General features: G+C 37.0%; 1 protein-coding gene across 2 annotated transcripts; it reads right to left on the bottom strand.

The window, feature by feature from the left end:
- Positions 1-4,422: 4,422 nt before the first annotated feature.
- Positions 4,423-15,171, bottom strand: RPS6KB1 (ribosomal protein S6 kinase, 70kDa, polypeptide 1). 2 transcript variants are annotated; one of them, XM_010022949.1, is made up of 14 exons: positions 15,128-15,171; positions 13,968-14,088; positions 13,632-13,700; positions 13,051-13,198; positions 12,355-12,412; positions 11,318-11,418; positions 10,581-10,671; positions 10,287-10,377; positions 9,875-9,982; positions 9,527-9,589; positions 8,652-8,729; positions 6,903-7,010; positions 6,190-6,302; positions 4,423-5,644 (listed from the first exon to the last, which is right to left on the bottom strand). In XM_010022949.1, exons 1-14 carry the CDS (start codon positions 15,157-15,159, stop codon positions 5,407-5,409), a joined length of 1,419 nt encoding a protein of 472 aa, XP_010021251.1. In that variant the 5' UTR covers positions 15,160-15,171; the 3' UTR covers positions 4,423-5,406. The 2 variants fall into 2 exon arrangements, with proteins under 2 accessions (XP_010021251.1, XP_010021252.1); XM_010022950.1 differs by lacking the exon at positions 13,632-13,700.
- Positions 15,172-16,604: the final 1,433 nt, after the last annotated feature.

Below are 16,604 nucleotides of genomic sequence, written 5' to 3'. Positions count from 1 at the left end.
TCAGTCGAAGAACAAAAAACTGTAGGGGGAACTTAAGGTTGGATTCTGAATCTCTGGTGGGCCCACAAAGACACTGACAGCTGACTTGGTTACACAACTGTATTTAGGCTTTCCCAAACTTAATCATGAACATATGGTTGAGCTAAAGAGAGCTTTAAGGTTTTTCTCTTCATACAGGCATTGTGTGGGTACTGTGTAAACACAATAAGTGCTCTACTTAATTTAGTGAACAAGTAACACCTTTAAAAAAAGCTCTGCTTGTATGAGTAAAATGCATGACTAAGCCCAATACGCAGCTTAGAAGGGCAGATGTAATAACCAACCCTTCCTAAAATACTGGGGCAAACCAAAAATTGTAGCTAACCCTGGATTAGCTTTTCCTGAAATGCCAATACCAACAGCTTAATCACTTCTTAATTAAAAAATCCTCTCAGAGAAAATATAACCTAAATTCATCAGATTAGACATGATGTTAGAACAAGGAAATGCACTTCCTGATACTAGGAAGTTTACTGGTTAGATTCTTCATTAAATTCACCACCTACCTGGAATAGGCAGCCATTCGTCAGAATTCCAGTAGTCTGCGACAGCTTTTCAAAAATCTTTTTAGAACAAGAGGTCTAAATCACCATGTGCATTCCTGGAATCTTAACTGGGAAGGTACAGATTGTGAGTACAGAAGTTTCATACAGGGAAATGGGAAAGAAATTAACCTGAACTAAATTTTCTGTAGAATGGAACTCTTTATCAACTACTTACCTCAATAGGTAGTTCAGTATCTGAGCCAGATACTCTATGCTGAGGAATTAAGACCTCGAGTCAGACCAGCATTATTACTAAAAAAATATGAAACTGATTTAGAAGTACTACACTTACGGTTAAGAAAAAAAACCAAAAACCCTCAACACAAGAACTTGTCAGGATCATGTGGCCCGTAAAGCTCACCAAAGACTATCTAATGGAGCACAACAAAAACATGGCATCAGTGCTTTAAGTCAACCCTGGGTTGTTGCTGATCCTTTGGTCTTTGTCTGTCACAGAGTAGTAACAACAGCTTACTTAGTCAGGGTAGATATTGGGTAGAGATAGGAGCAGGGAACAATTTGTCTTTTATTCTGTTTATGATTTTCTTTTTTGTTCAAGATACAGTGAAAATTATCCAAACCCAGTAATATTATCAAACACATTTTATTAAAAAACAAAGAACTAAAAAGAGATTTTGATCAACCAGTTAGAATTTACACTTCATAAATGAAAAAAGTCATTCTCAGTTACAAACAAGAAAAAAAGCAAGTTACTTACATCCATGAATGACATCCTCTCTGATCCACTTGTCAGCATCATGCAATTAAGATTCAACTCTTCCTTCTTAAGCTCACTCAAACCAGGGTAGCTGCCCTGCTTTCCATACACACAGACACACAGACACCCAGCACACATCTGACTGCAGGAGACAGAACAGAAAAGAGGATGACAAGTGGCAATCCACAGGCACTCTTTTAAGAGCTTAAGAACCTTGGTGAAGGTGCCAGCCCTTGGTACAACTGATCAGAACTAGCACTAGCATCTATCAGGTCCTTTAAGTTCTCAGTGGAGTTCCTCTTTCCTCCCTTTCCCTTCAAAGCTGTCATGAAAGACAATGATTTAGACCCACAGTTAAGACTTGGGGCCTACATACTTCCTAAAAAAAAAAAAAAAAAGGTCACTTGGATTAGCATACATTTAAATTTGCATTTAGTTGCTATTCGCATCCATCTTACTCAGCAGTTGAGTATATTTAGTTCCAGTAAACTATGAAAGATGAAAAACAGAACAGGGATTACTTTTATTTCTACTAAGGCAGCTCAAGTCTGTTTCTTGAAGACTGCTACAAAGCCAAGTTAATCTAGAAGAGAACAATCTGTGGAAGTTCGTGTATTTCATATATAGGAACTGTATACAATATATCATCAAGGATCTGCAGGAAGACTATATAAAGTAATGATATGCCTTGTTCTTAATTAATTCTCCTTTACCTCTCAGAAGAAAGCATTTCCCTCTAAACTGGGAAGCTGAAGCAGAGATCATCTTGCTGTAGAGACAGGATTTTAAAAAAGCCAACCTAGACCCCAAAACCCCAGTAGATATCCTAAGAACAACAGCAGTCTCCCTCAATGTTTGATGCACTTTCTGATTAACAGGAAGAGAATGGGAATTCGTATTAAAGAGACTAGACCCAAAGTAAACATCAACTGTGTAGTTAGAGTGGACTCAAATATTAAATGTTCTCCAGCAGTTCAGCTTTTAGACCCCCCCCCCCCCCCAAAAAAAAGGGATATTCAAAAGAAGAATTGACTCATTTATTTTCATCTTTTATTATGAGCTAATACCAGGATGACATTCAGATGTCAGATGGCACAATTAAGACAGTCTTGGTAGGAATTATTCCAGCATTCCCAAAATTACAATTTAGTACATGAATGGCATCAAATGTATGCATCACTCCCACAGAGAATTATGAAATTCTGAATATCTTATACCAGAATAGTTTCTGCATCAAATGGGAAAGAAAAACTGCTGGTAACACAGCTGACCTATGAACCTTTTGTGATAATGACCTGCAGAACAAAACAGTCCCCTATTTAACATGTAGTAAAAAAAAATATGACTTTTGTTCAAGTTTAAGATTTAATACTTTTATATGGTTAGCCACAACAGGTATTAACCTCAGTTTTACTATATTTTTGTAATGCTACAAAAATCCTATAAAATCAAATTATAGTGAATTTTTCAGTGATTATAATTAAAAAAGCGCAGCTTGTACAAAATAAAAAAAATAAGATTCTATACTCTAATGAAAAATTTAAGACATTTTTAAATGAACAAAAGAAAGCACTTGTTAAGCTCTCCAATATTCAATGCATTCTGCACTTATCTGAAATAGCCAGACAGGAGCTAGAACTCCACTCCCCTTAGTTCACAACTAGTAATTTTGACACTATTATATATATATATAGAGGATCTATGTCTGATATTTTTACAAATAAATACAGGATAAACCATATTGCATAGTGTGTGCTTGCTGTCTGAGTCACACTCCAAAAGTTTCACAGTTATGGTAGGGAATTAAACTTATTATCTATGGGATGAAACATTGTCAATACAGGAAATTTACTTATAAAACCAATGAACTGTAGTTGTAATTAATTGGTAAACTCAGACAAACAACTCTTGCCATTCTTGCCAGCCATATTAAACCAATTCTACTGGACAATTACATCCAGCCAACCAGAAAGCAACTGTTAGCTGTAACTAGGATCAAGAGAGATCTGCCTCAAAAAACATGTATTGTTTCTAAAGTTCCTTTATCCTTAGTAAACATGTTGGGAAACTGATCAGAGTCACAGCTTCAAGTGTTGCATATTTGCAAATATGCATTACACAAACACGTATCAGCACTTTGATTTGAGTTTCACAACATGTCACCAATGGTCGTAATACCAAATGAAAAATGGTAACTTGCCAGTACAGTTTATGTCTCTACAAGGTAAGTTGATTTTCCTTGTCAAACAAAAAATAAATTTTCTAACAAAAGGCTTGTCAGGAAGAAGATTAAAAAAACCCCTTCTTTTTGCTCACTTATAACCATCTTTTTTGTTGGTATCAGACAAGATATTGATCAATCCTTCTGACTTGCACGTTTGAGAAAACAGCACTCTGATTGGATTCAACATGGTAAGAGAGTTTTATGGCTTGGATCCTATGGCTCAAAAAGATTCAGTATACACAGAGTAAGCAGAATCTATAAAAAAATCCCTACTGTTGTGAAACACTAGAAGTAGACTTTGCACAATTTGACTAAAGATAATGCAACGTGTGGCAGGCAAAAAGTGACAGGACTTGTATGCAGTTGCATGATCATATACACACACACGCACACACCATACACACGCTAACTAGTGTAAAGCTCTGCAGATATTAACCCTTTCACCAGCTATGTTCATGGAAATGCTTTCTTTAAGGCAGGAAGTATTTAATTAAGGTAAAGTTACCTTTATTTTATTCTTTGTACCTGTAATTCATTTGTACAGATTGTGACAATTTCAAAAACATAAACAGTGTCCTTAGAACATGTTTCCTAAATTAAGTTGCTAAAATTCTGACCCACTGTGGAAGACATTCACTGAAAGGCCATTTAACACTTTTCTCATACAGTCAGCAAATCTATTGCCCCAGCATAGAAAAAAACTGTTGATAAATTTAGAAATGTATCATGGCAGGGAACTCCCATCAGCAAAATGTGATTTAAAAAAAAAAAAAAAAAGAAAGAAAGAAAAAAGAAATCCTCAAATTCTTACCCACTGGTTAGAAAACAGTTTATTTTTTTACAGCACGTAGGATTTGTCTGTCTCCTGTAGTACTTCCTATACGTTTCTACTGGTCTTGTATTCAGTGCACTTTTTCCTGATCTTTTATATGGGTAAGAATCTGAACGTATTTAGCCGTCTCCGTTGAAGGATTAGCGTATACAAAAGTGATGTTTCCCAGTGAAATGTCTGCTGAGGACAAGGATGAAATAAGCAGGACACGCGTGTGAGCCCCTGGCTTCCAGTTAAGCCTAGAACATAGCAGCATTGCCATTTGATTAGATCCATTTCTTTTTGCAGGAACAGGTATTTCAGCTGGGTAAGCAAGTGAAATAGTTCTCTCCCACCCCACATTGCCACGTTGGTAATCTAGTGATCCGCTTATTGATTTGTTGTTTCGTAAGGAGAAAAATCAGAACTAGAGCTTTTGCTTTCTTCACAGCAACCAATTATTTCGTATTTTGATTTTGGGATACTTTCCATAATGAGCTGAATCAAAAAATCTATTTGAAAAATATATATATATTTATATATAAAAAAACCTCATTATGTTTTGACTGTGAGCTACCAATTAGTTTTATCTTTCATCTTTGATTCCACCCCATTGCAGGAAACAGCTTAACCAAGCTTGCATGCTAATTATTCCTCAGATGCAAGCATGTAGGCATTTCATACTTTGCCTAGTGAAAGGGCTAACCCTCCTCGACACATTCATGACTAGACCAGTGATTCTGAAGCAACATCCTGACCCTTAATACTGTCAGTTTCAAGCTATCAAGCTGAAAAATCCTTGATAAGGTGAGAAGATGTCACTGCGAATCAGTTAGATGATGTGCCTAGAGTTCTGCAATACCATTTTCTAGAGTTTTTTTATGCACCATTGATTGACAGAAAAAAAAATCCGTTTTGCTTTGCTTTCCAAGTCGCTCTGTGCAATGACTGACTCTTTGATACTGTCACTTTTTAAAAGTAAACCATACAAGCCCTCTTCTTTCAACATCAAGGGGGCTTATGTCCGTTCTTTGTTTTCCACCTTCAAAGGCTTAAAAAAATGGTGTTGTCATAGATTCATGCGCAAGTGCTCTGGTCGTTTGGAAATCATGGGAAAAGCTTGTTTTTTGTACGGCCCAGAGTTTGGTTGCCGGATTGGAAGTGGTGCCGAGGCCTCTCCACAGACTGTCACATCCATTTGTTCTATTCCACTTGTCTCCATTGGATATTCCACAGGTGTCTGAGTATTTGATGCACTGGCAGAAGCACCTCTTCCCCAGAATTCCCCAGGGGAAAACTTTACAGGGCTTTAAAACAAGAAATATAAAAATCAGAGATGAAGATACACATAGCACCAAGGTACGTCCTTTACACTGCAGGAAGCTGAATTCAAATGCCTACTGAGAAGCATTTCTAATTCTTCCTTCCCCTTCCAAAAGTTTAAGAAAGTTTCCATGTCTTATTTCTTCCACAATCTCTGGTGAAGTAAAACTTCCTCATTGGAGTAGTGAGGATATATATCTAGATGACTGCAGAAGGGATTTTTTTGTACCAACATGATTCTTTAGTGCCATCTTTAGGATGTTCTGAAACAGCTCTAGAGGGCTGGTGTACCAAAGTCATCGGACTGTGAGGCTCTATCAGCATTGAACAGCAAGCAAATTCGTACATGTTTGCCCAACACCATGGATTTGTCTATAATAATGTGATTGTAGAATAGGATCAATGCTGCACTTCTGATGGAAGTGATGGGCTTACTGAGAAGTAAGATCTCATGCAGATCTACTTCAGGTACTTGCTGAAAAGTGTATTAGAAAAAAGAGAGGGGGAAAAAGAAAAAGGAAAGAGATACCTGACTGGTGTCCTGGGGCTACCTATGAATCTGCGAGGTGATCGGATTTTTGGTTCGAAGGAAAACTTCTCTTTCACGCTTTCAAGTACAGATGGAGCCACGTATGTAAAACCCTGCAAAACAGGAAGGAAGGCAGTGTCACTTCCAGGCAAGATTCACCTTTATGGTGAATTGTGCAGTTTTGATTGGCATGAAATAGTGAATGAAAATTACAAAAGGGAGAGTAAATGGAGACATAAGAACTTGTACTCACTTCCTGAAGCAAACAACAGGACTTTAGGGAGTTCCTCACCTGGGTGCTTGCACACCCCAACTATTTCTACTCAGATCACAGATTCCCAGAGGCATACTCAATGTAATTAATTTTGCTCTATAGAATTGACACCGTTCTTGCTGCAGGACTAGGAAAGCAATGACATGTCCTGGGTTCACAACATAGCTATGAATTAGAATGCTGACATTTCAGAACGTAAGCAACATTTGCTGGCTGTTTTATCTGTATAAAGAAAGCGTCAGCAATAACCAAAGTATCTTCAAAGCCCTTAGAACATTTCAAACCTGTTGCAGCATAGGAGTTTAAAATTATGACAGTTTGCTTCAAGTAGCAGGTGTTAAGATTCAGTAGAACTAATTTCGTGGAAATGCCCCACTGTTCCCAGATAACACAACATACCTCTCCACAGTCCTTACACACTTGTGCTTGGCTCACTTACCAGAAAGACCTGGTTGGCACTTTCACTGAGAGTAGAGTCATCTGGGCTATCAACAGGTGTCTGTCGTGTAAACTTTGAATCAAACTGGCTCACATCCTCTTCAGATTGCTTTGCAAAAACAAAATGATTAAGGGTTTATATTACAGATATCAACCAAATGGCTTAGCGGTGATCAGTGCAGCCTCTGGATGGAGTTCATTCCATAGGTTTTTGGCAGAGCTCTGCTGTAGTAAAACCCTGGAGTGGTGTCGGAATCCTGTTGCTGCCAGTGGGAGGTCACTATGGGTACTGACACTGAGAAATAAAGGCAAGGGGGAGGGGCAAAAAATTATGGATCAAAAAGGAACACAAAGTAAAAAGATGCCTTTAAAAAAAAATATCTCAAATTACAGACAAAAACTTTTAGAAATGCAATGTCAGTTTCTTGCAAGTTCGGACCTTGTCACAAGTAGTATATGACAGTTGCAACTAGTAGTTTTTGGATGCCTCTCCAGATAATTTCATCTCATTTTTGCAGATACAGAGCTGTTTATACTGTGAGGAATAGATGACAACTCTGGAATAAGTAACTGTGAAGAATATGTTTAATTTAAAGAATAACAGACGTAATTCCAAGATCCTTCCAAAGTGTAACTGAAAAGGCAGTATGTATTTATTTATGCAGGCCTTCACCCTACCATGAAAGCACATTTTCAAAAGCCATCTGGTTTGTACAAGTAATTTTCATACAATTAGCTAATAACAGGTAAACCCCAAACTATGTTCAGATAATTCACTTGGAAATATCAGTCTTGGGTCATTCTGAATTTAATTCAAAATGGTAGAGATAAAAGGCCTGGAGTCCCCATGCTGCAGTATGCTCAACATCAGTGATGCCTATGTCAGTTTGAAGTGAGATTTTTTGAGTAGTCAGGAGCTATTGGGATAGCAATACCCATTGCTGCTCTAGCTAATTGTACCCAGTGGGGGAGAAAAGACTCCCCACATCACCAAAATACAAGACAGGATAACAGAGGCTTATTCTTCATATCACTCTTTTGAGGGAAACTTTAATTACTGCCTATAACACACAAAAGATGCATTGTAAACATTAATAAGCAACATGCAGTATGCTTGATTAGGGGATTTCACTTAGTTTTGCTAAGCAACTATTTATCGTCTTAGTTTCAACTGAGTACTGACTTACTGTATAATGTTTGGAAGCAGAAATTCAGAAGTAACTGCACTCACAAGTCTGTTTAACCTACAGTTTAGAAGCAGGAGGAATTAAAACTGAAGCAGAACTTTCTTCCTCCAGGAGACTTAGCAGAAAGATAAATTAGGTCTTAGATGATTTTTGCCACCTTCTCACATAAAAGAAACAAGATCCTGTTCCAGTGACAGATGAGTATCATGACCACAGAGCAGTAAGACAGAAGAGCATGCTCATGACAGCCAGTATTTCATACTCTGTGGAGACTTAAAATAAAAGGTTTTTTTAAATGCTGATACAGCATCAGTTCTCGGGACAAAAAACCCCGCATCAGGCAGAAGATCAGGTGGTAGATCTTCTATCTTTAATTTGACAAGAGTGAATCTCAGAACCAGCAACTGAAGTTGACGCATTTAACTATTTGAAGTACAAGAAATTAGTAGCACTCCAGTTTGCAAAAATTAATGTTTGTAAGTTTTAGATTCCAGATCGAGACCTTTACTAAAGGCCTTTTCCTAAAGATACAAGGAATATCTCGCAGTGTTCTGCGTACATACCAGTAAGGGTTTAAAAGGAGGTTCCACTTTTCGTGCCAACAGCTCATCCCAGTTAATGTGTCGGAAGAATGGGTGAGCCTGTAAGAGTGAGGAATAGCTCAGAGTCATAACCTGCCTTTCTGGGTATAAATCAAGAATTAAGCATGTTCTTTCAGACCTTTTCTGTGGTGTCTTTCTTTCCAAAATCACATATGGGTCTAGTGTAGTATATTCTGCAGCCCTACAGAGTAGCTGAAAGAGCTGAAAATTCATACCATGCCTCCAGGTCAAACAGCATATGTCCCTATCTTGTTTTCCTTTCAAGTATTAGAAAAAGCCAATTTACATGCAAAACATCTCTGTATTTTTCAACTTTAAAAGTTAGATATCTAAAAATAATGACACTGCATTAATGACAAAGTATCAAAACTGAAATAAGGAGGACTCTCTAATACATTATTAATCACACAAAAAAAAGGTCAAGCTGGAAGCAGTAAGAACCAGGCCTCTGCCTCAACCATGCAATGCTGAATGCAAACTAATGCCACTTTTCCCTTGGAAAAGCTACACTAGATGCAAGGGCTGGCAGGTTTTTTCTCAGACCGCCAGAGTATTATTGCTCTTATACTACTGACTGTACAATTATCTTTGTGCAACTAATAGAAAAGATTTACTGGAAGAGAGAGCTAAAGAATAAAAGTTACTTTCCAAATCTTGTAATTATCAAATAGGTAGACAGCTGCTTTCGTTAAGCATTCACATTTTGATCAGCTGTCACACAGGGCTGCCTCTTTGCTCATTACACTTCCAGACATCTCTCCTTCCCTGATGTACCCTCAAAGCCGTTTTATTTTCCATGAGGTAATTCAAGAATTCTCAAGTTAAGCCAAAGTTACCTGAACTTCTCCAGCATCTCCAGGACCAGCTCCTAGACGTGAGGCAGCATTTCTTTTTAGCAGCTTCATGAGAAACATCCAAAAAAAGCAAAATTAGTTATACTGTTATGACTAGGCTAGTTTTGACATGAATCATCATCTGAATGAATGCCATGCAGAATTAATGCACAACAATCTGCATTCATTAGAAAACAATTGTATATTCAAGGAAGATCACTTTTTGTACCATGCAAAGCAAACCTGACTTACTTAGTAATAAAACAAGCTTGGACTGAATAGCTATAGTGGTACCATTACGTTTCTATTTTCTACATATACACATAGTACTGACATTCATTAAAATTCTACCTTTTTAAGCAGATCTCTGGCTTCTTGTGTGAGGTAGGGAGGCAAGTTGAGTTTACACTTGAGGATCTTGTCAATTGTTTTCTTTCTGTTCTCCCCAGTGAAAGGAGGCTGGAAAGCACCAGTGATATGGGAGGAAAAATACGACTTGTTGAGATCTCTTACTTTGTGTACACAGAACTCACTTCAGCAATTTAGAAAGCAGGTAAAACTACTGCAAATGGGACTTCCCAATAACTGAATGAGAGCAGCTCATGACAGTAGTCCACATTAGTGTAGCTGTATTTTAGTTATTTCTTACTTGTAGTCTGTATATATACAAATAGATATGTATTTACACATGCATCAGAATTAGAATACAGGTAACTACAAAAGGTATAAATAAAAATACATGCAATTATAACTGTGCACCTACTGCTCCAGTCAGCATGTCATACATTAGTGCCCCCAAACTCCACCAGTCCACAGCACGATTATGCCCACTCCTCATCAAGATTTCAGGGGCCCTATAATCAGAAAAAAATGAAAATATGAAAGTATTTTAACAAGCTTAATTCTAATTTTTACTGCAAGTTTTCAAGCAAAACCACAGTTATCAAGTAAAATTCCCCTTTGTGACTGAGCATAGAAACCATCAGTTAAAAAAGGCAAAATTTAGTCTTTACCCCCAGACCAGAGTAATACGTTTCTATTTCATCATGCAGCTCACATGTATTCAATTGTTCCACAGAACGTGTGTGTGACTGTTCCATCATGAATAGATTCTTTACATAATCCGAAGTCAGTCAATTTTACATGACCTGAAATCAAATATATAAAATTTAAGACTTGCCAGAATTCCAAGATTTTTGTAAATAACATTAAAAACCAGGAATTTTTAACATGGATATATAATAATTCTGAACTACTTCCAGGTATCTTCAATAGTATGACAAAGCGATACAGCTATGAAACAGAATGAGGTAATCACACTTGCAGATAAAACCTCTGCATTACATCTGCATAAGAAACCGTTGCCACTTGAAGAGAAACAAGACCAACTACCATACCTTATTTGCATATAATGTATTTAAAGATTGTAAAGCATCATTTAAATAACAAAATAGGATATCAATACTACTGCTTTCTTCAAAGTTCAGAGAACCTTGAACAATTGTAAAGTGCCCCGAGCAATTCAGAACAAAGACAGAGTTGTCTCTGTAGCAAGTCAACCATTCAAAAAAATGCCTGTGTGTATACACATGGAACTTGAAGCTTGCTGCGGCCTGTTAAAGCCAAAGCAGCTGTGTTTAAAGGCAAGCAATTAGCTTTGGCAATTCTTCAGTTATACTGAGAGGGATAAGGAACATGACATTGTTCTAAGGAAATTCACGTAACAGTGAAAGTTGTGACCTTTGAAGAATTCTTTTCAAATGACCAGTAACGTAACTGTTGCTGTATTTCTACCTTGGTGATTAAGCATGATATTTTCTGGCTTCAGATCACGGTAGATGATTCCTTTTTGATGCAAGTGCCCCAGTGCCATTGAGATTTCTGCCAAGTAAAAGCTGTAAGGAAACATACAGCACAAATTCAGACATATTGAATCATGCAAAGCATATTAAGCAGCAAGACTATTACATACATAGCAACGGTTCCTTGAAAGCATCATTAGAAGTGTATGAGAGACTAAATGAGAGAAACAATGATGCCTTTGAGGCTGGTTTGTTAAAAGGCATACAGACTCCAAGATGAACTACAAAATGACACCATTAGCATTAGACTTACCTGTTCAGTAGCTATCTTATCATGATATATTTGGAGGAATCTGAATTTACTAGTTAGTGTTTGAAATATGATTCAGTCTGTATTGCTACATCTAGATGGCTAAGTGGAAGAAAAAGTAAACGAGGCTAGGAATGTAACGGGCAGCAGGCAAAGTAGTCAAAGCTTTTCTAAGGCATTACTGCCATGCACTGTGGGAAGACATAACTGTATTCAGTTCTGTGAAGCCTAATTAATAAGGGACAATTTCAACCTGTTTATGTGTAAAATACCACTACTCAAAAAGCTTTTTCTCCTTCATTAGCATAATTACCTTTATCACTTCACAAACAAATACAGCCATTACAGTGACTTGGAAATTCTGTAACTGGCTGGCACAATGGTGTGTGGATAGAGAAGGAAAAGAAATTTACAGCAAGTCTTTTATAGTCTTTATTTCATTACCCAAACCACTTCCTTTACCACAACCATATGGAATACAGCCTCACACAGCAACAGGCAATGGACCCTCTTCTGTAGTAAGACTGGAGTTACACCAGCATAAACTGGTAAGTATGGAATACATGTATCTTCCCCAAACTCAGTTAACTGCTCTTTTCACTAGACTATGAAATGAATGAGTAGTTATATCTAGTTTTTCAAGTTAGAGTATACTGTTTAAGCACTTCACTTGAAAAAAAACCCCAGAACTATTAATTTACCAGAATTGTTTCACTTACCAGGCAGTGTCTTCCATAAATATCCCTTCTCTCTCTAACTGCATAAATAGTTCTCCTCCTGTCATGAGTAAAATCATGAGATTATACTCTAGTTAAGGTATCCTTTTTAGTCAGTCAAAAGTCTTATTTTCTAGAAAAACTATAATCAACAGGTATTCTGTCCTGCTCTACAAAAAGCTGTTTCACAAAAAACAACTGAGAACTCGCTATCCTGTTATTCTCAGAATTTCAGCAACCTAAAGAAATTCCAAAAGAAATCAGAGTGCATTGGAAAAGCCAACAGCATTTCTGTCCCTGTGTTTTCTGCTGTTAAAGCTTAGGCAAATTTCTTCTAATCTGTGTTTTGGTTTCCTACCCATGAAATAAAGGTAACACTTTCCTGTTTCACAAAGAATCTGCAAGGACTAAAATCTCAGGTACTCTGTGTGACTGCACAGTCTAAGTGTGACATAGAGGAATTACAAGCCTGATGGAAGAAAAGGTACAGAAAACCCTCCTCTCATGTAGTGTCATGAGAAATAACTATTTACATTTCATTCATTTTTAATGCGTTGAATTAGAAGGTTTAATACTGTGTATTTTTTACATAAGACACCATGCCACTAGTTAGCTGGCCTTCCACAGATAGAGTAAGAAATCCAAATTCTTGATTACGTAAGATATGTATAAGCAGGTAACAGAATTTCATATACTGACCACTGAGATACTCAAGGATGAGGTAGAGTTTTCCACCAGTCTGAAAGGCATATATTAAGTCTACAATGAAGGGATGTTTCACTTCCTCCAGTATATTCCGCTCTGCTTTTGTATGAGCTGTATCCTTTGCGTTCCTTACAATCATAGCCTACAAAAAGCAGAGGTATGTCAAGAACATGCTAAACAAGGCCAACTTTTGTATTTAGTTCCAATTCCAAGTTTACTAAATCGCAACACTACATATGAGTCAGCAACATAAAATAAAGAACATTTCAGCACAATATATACATAACATGAGAGGTCTCTTGTGGAAGTTTAAAGTCTTTATTTGTTTCATAGAATTATAAGATAATGTTGGTTGGAAGGGACCTCCTGGCCTATTTAAACTAGCTGCTAAGAACTACACAGCCAGAACAATTTCAAGTTTAATTCTAATTCCAACTGTACCTGAATAGCAACTGTATATAGGATAAAGTTTATTTTTGGTAAATGAAATAATTAGATAATTGTAAAAGCTTAATGGAGGGGTAGATTTTTTTTTTTACATTCAAGCTGTAGTGAAATGTGAACATTCAGGTTACCTTTTTAAGAACTTTCATGGCAAATATTTTCCCAGTGTTTGCTCCAGTTACTTTTCGTACTTGAAATACCTAGACAACACAATACAAATGCAAACACGTTACGACCACATTTGCCATCATAAGTTAAAAATCCAAGTTCTGCAAAAGAGGGATGAAATCACCCACAAACTGCAACACTACCTGAAGAAGAGCTAGTGATCTGAACCAGGACCAGGCTGGGACATTTTCTACCGCCACCAGCTGGCGAGGCTCTGCCAGGGACCTCAGTCCCACAGCACCAACCCTTTAACCACCTTCACTGTAACGGGTTTACTTCTGTAGAAAAGAGTTCCTTACCTTTCCATAGCCACCTTTGCCAAGTACGCGCAGTAACTCAAAGCACTCTGGGCGGATCTTTTCTGGACCTCTGTTTACACTAGTCTCTGAAATCTCAAATTTTTCACAATGTTCCATGCCACTGGATAAAACCGAAACAACAATATAAGACTACCTAATACTCAAAAAATCGATCAAATGAAACTAAGCAAGCAAATTACTTTCTGAAAAGCATACAGTGTATCTGACATGACTGGCTGACTGTTTGGGAGATTTGGAGAATTCTCAGCATCAGATGTTTTACTTAGGTGCGTGCAAAGCAGTAAGTTGCAACTTGCACGGAAAAGATTACCTGTAAATCTGAGGGATTTACAGTATCAAGATTTCCTTCAAATCCCTTTATTTTAATGCATAATCTCTGTATTACACTAGAATTCAGTTTAAAAGCCCAAAGCCTCAGACTGACTTGGATATTCCTGTAAGACCTCAAGTAAAGAGAAGGCAAGTTTCAGATGACATTCAGCAACCCTAACTGTCATGGTAACACTCCTATAACACAAATATTTTGCAGAAAAAGTTGCAATACAAAAGAAGGCTCAACTCTGAACATGTCACAAAAGACTGATCCATAATTTAATGATGCTTCTAAATTATGCTACAGTTCTGCAAAAGACTAACAGATTGATCCTGCTAAAGTAAATATCACTGCTTTCTTCTCACAACATAGTATGCTGAAACAATCTGGAAATAAATAAATGAAGTAATGCTAAAGGTAGCTGTCTCCTGAACTTCAAATCAGAGCTTCTGAAGTCTCATCTGCTTCAGACTGCTATGCAGATCTGCCACTGGAGCCTTTAGAGCATGAACAGAATATACCATGTTCTGCAGACAGCACATTATCTTCGGATTACAAATATCAGCCAAGTACAAGAGATACATTGGGAGAAACAAGGATTAAAAGACAAACAGCAAGTTTGGACAGAATTTGTTTTTATTATTATTATTTATTTCAAGATACAGTTCACAAATTTTTATGTGAAGAAATAGTCGAAGGACTAGAAACAACTCAAAACAAGAGTAACATTTTTTTTCTATTTAACTTAACAATGTAACAAAATTAGAAGTTATAGTTATATGTAGTTGGCATGAATGATACAGAACATTTTCTAGCAGCAACTTACAGGTCATATTGGCCAACTCCTCCATGGTCCATGCTCTCACTTAATTGACCCTGGGGACGGGAGGGGTAGAAGGAAGATTAATTATAACAGAAGAAAAATAAAAACAGAATTAAAAATGTGTTTTACAACTTCTTAGATTACAATATAGTTCAATATATAATTATGATTTATATGATATAATCAAAGAAGCCAAAAGTCCAGGAATAATAACTTATCAGCAAAAGATAAGAGAGCTGCAAAGTTCTGTGCAAGATTCACAATACTTCCACAGTGACACAGGGATCCACTGTTTTACCTGCATTTACCTGCATTGAGACTCAACTGCTGAAATATCAGAGGTAAGAACTTTGCACCCCCCGGGGTGAATTTAAAAAACACTGAGGCACTGCATTTTTTTTAACAGTTGCTCTTATAGACAGATTTTTAAAACCTATTACAGTAAAGATGATGTGAATAAATGAACCGGGATTCCTACACACTAGAACAAATAATCTAGTGAGAAGGTTTTATTCTGTATTTTATCCTGTATTGGCAAATCCCAATAGTAATGAAAGACTTAAGCTTTACACTGATGTTAAATACCCTTTTTGACCAATAATCATTCAGATAGATTAATGTATGCAAACGTTACTAAAGAAGGTTCAAGCACTTCAACATCAGAACTAGTCACCATTAAAGAATTTACTTTGATTTTGAAGACAGATTTTCTTCAAAGAATTTTCAACTTGATCCCTTATGCAAGATAATACTTCCCTATAACTGTGGCTCTACATGGCAAAAGAAGTGCAAACCAAGCAGACAGCTGGAATGAACAAAAATAGAACTTAATGGACAAGCTGCTAATAAGCTTCAGACTATACATTAACATTTTTATTTTTTAAAATAGGTACATAAAATAATAACTGCAAGCGAGTGAGGAACAGCCTGAAATCTACAGGCTGGATACCCATATATTGAGTGAGGTGTGAAATTCAGAGAACCAGAAGGAAAAAAACCCAAACATTGAGATCTGCTTTTTGCATTTTCAAATGTTAGGGAGGTGAAAACACTAACCCAAGAAAATCAGAAACTTTCAACAGTTTCCAAACCATTTAAACATTAAAGTGTACACAGGCTTGTTTATTTTGGTGGGCAATCTAGACGGACATTTTAATTCCTGGTTTCACCTATTGGCACCACAAGCAATTATGGCGTTCAAAAGGTCAAGATTGCTTCCAGGCCAGAGAGCTGCTGGCTTCTATGGTCTGGATAATATTTATTAGGGAAATCCAGCTTATTGACATCTGTTTCACAATGAAACTCACTAAAGCTGCCCTTGACCCTACCGTTAGATGCCAACAAACCAATTACATATCACCAAACACAGAGAATAAACACCCATCCCATTCCTACAACAGCTTCTCAAGTAATCCAATGGTTCTGGGAAAGTTTACACATGCTTTTCTCGCCCCTGTGAACTATAGTTTTCATTCTCGGT

Source organism: Nestor notabilis, unplaced genomic scaffold (genome assembly GCF_000696875.1).
Source record: "Nestor notabilis isolate BGI_N333 unplaced genomic scaffold, ASM69687v1 scaffold33649, whole genome shotgun sequence".
Classification (NCBI taxonomy): Eukaryota; Metazoa; Chordata; class Aves; order Psittaciformes; family Psittacidae; genus Nestor; species Nestor notabilis.
The sequence above is the reverse complement of the archived record's forward strand: the minus strand, read 5'-3'. Positions and strand labels throughout refer to the sequence as shown.

What these genes read in the sequence shown, in the direction of transcription:
- RPS6KB1 (XM_010022949.1), bottom strand. Translation starts at nt 15,159, where the DNA reads ATGGACCATGGAGGAGTTGGCCAATATGACCT. An exon ending in ATGACATGCTGACTGGAGCA is followed by an intron (nt 9,983 to 10,286) that starts GTAGGTGCACAG and finishes GGTGCTTTCCAG; the next exon opens with CCTCCTTTCACTGGGGAGAA. An exon ending in CTCCTTTTAAACCCTTACTG is followed by an intron (nt 7,011 to 8,651) that starts GTATGTACGCAG and finishes GTTTTTGCAAAG; the next exon opens with CAATCTGAAGAGGATGTGAG.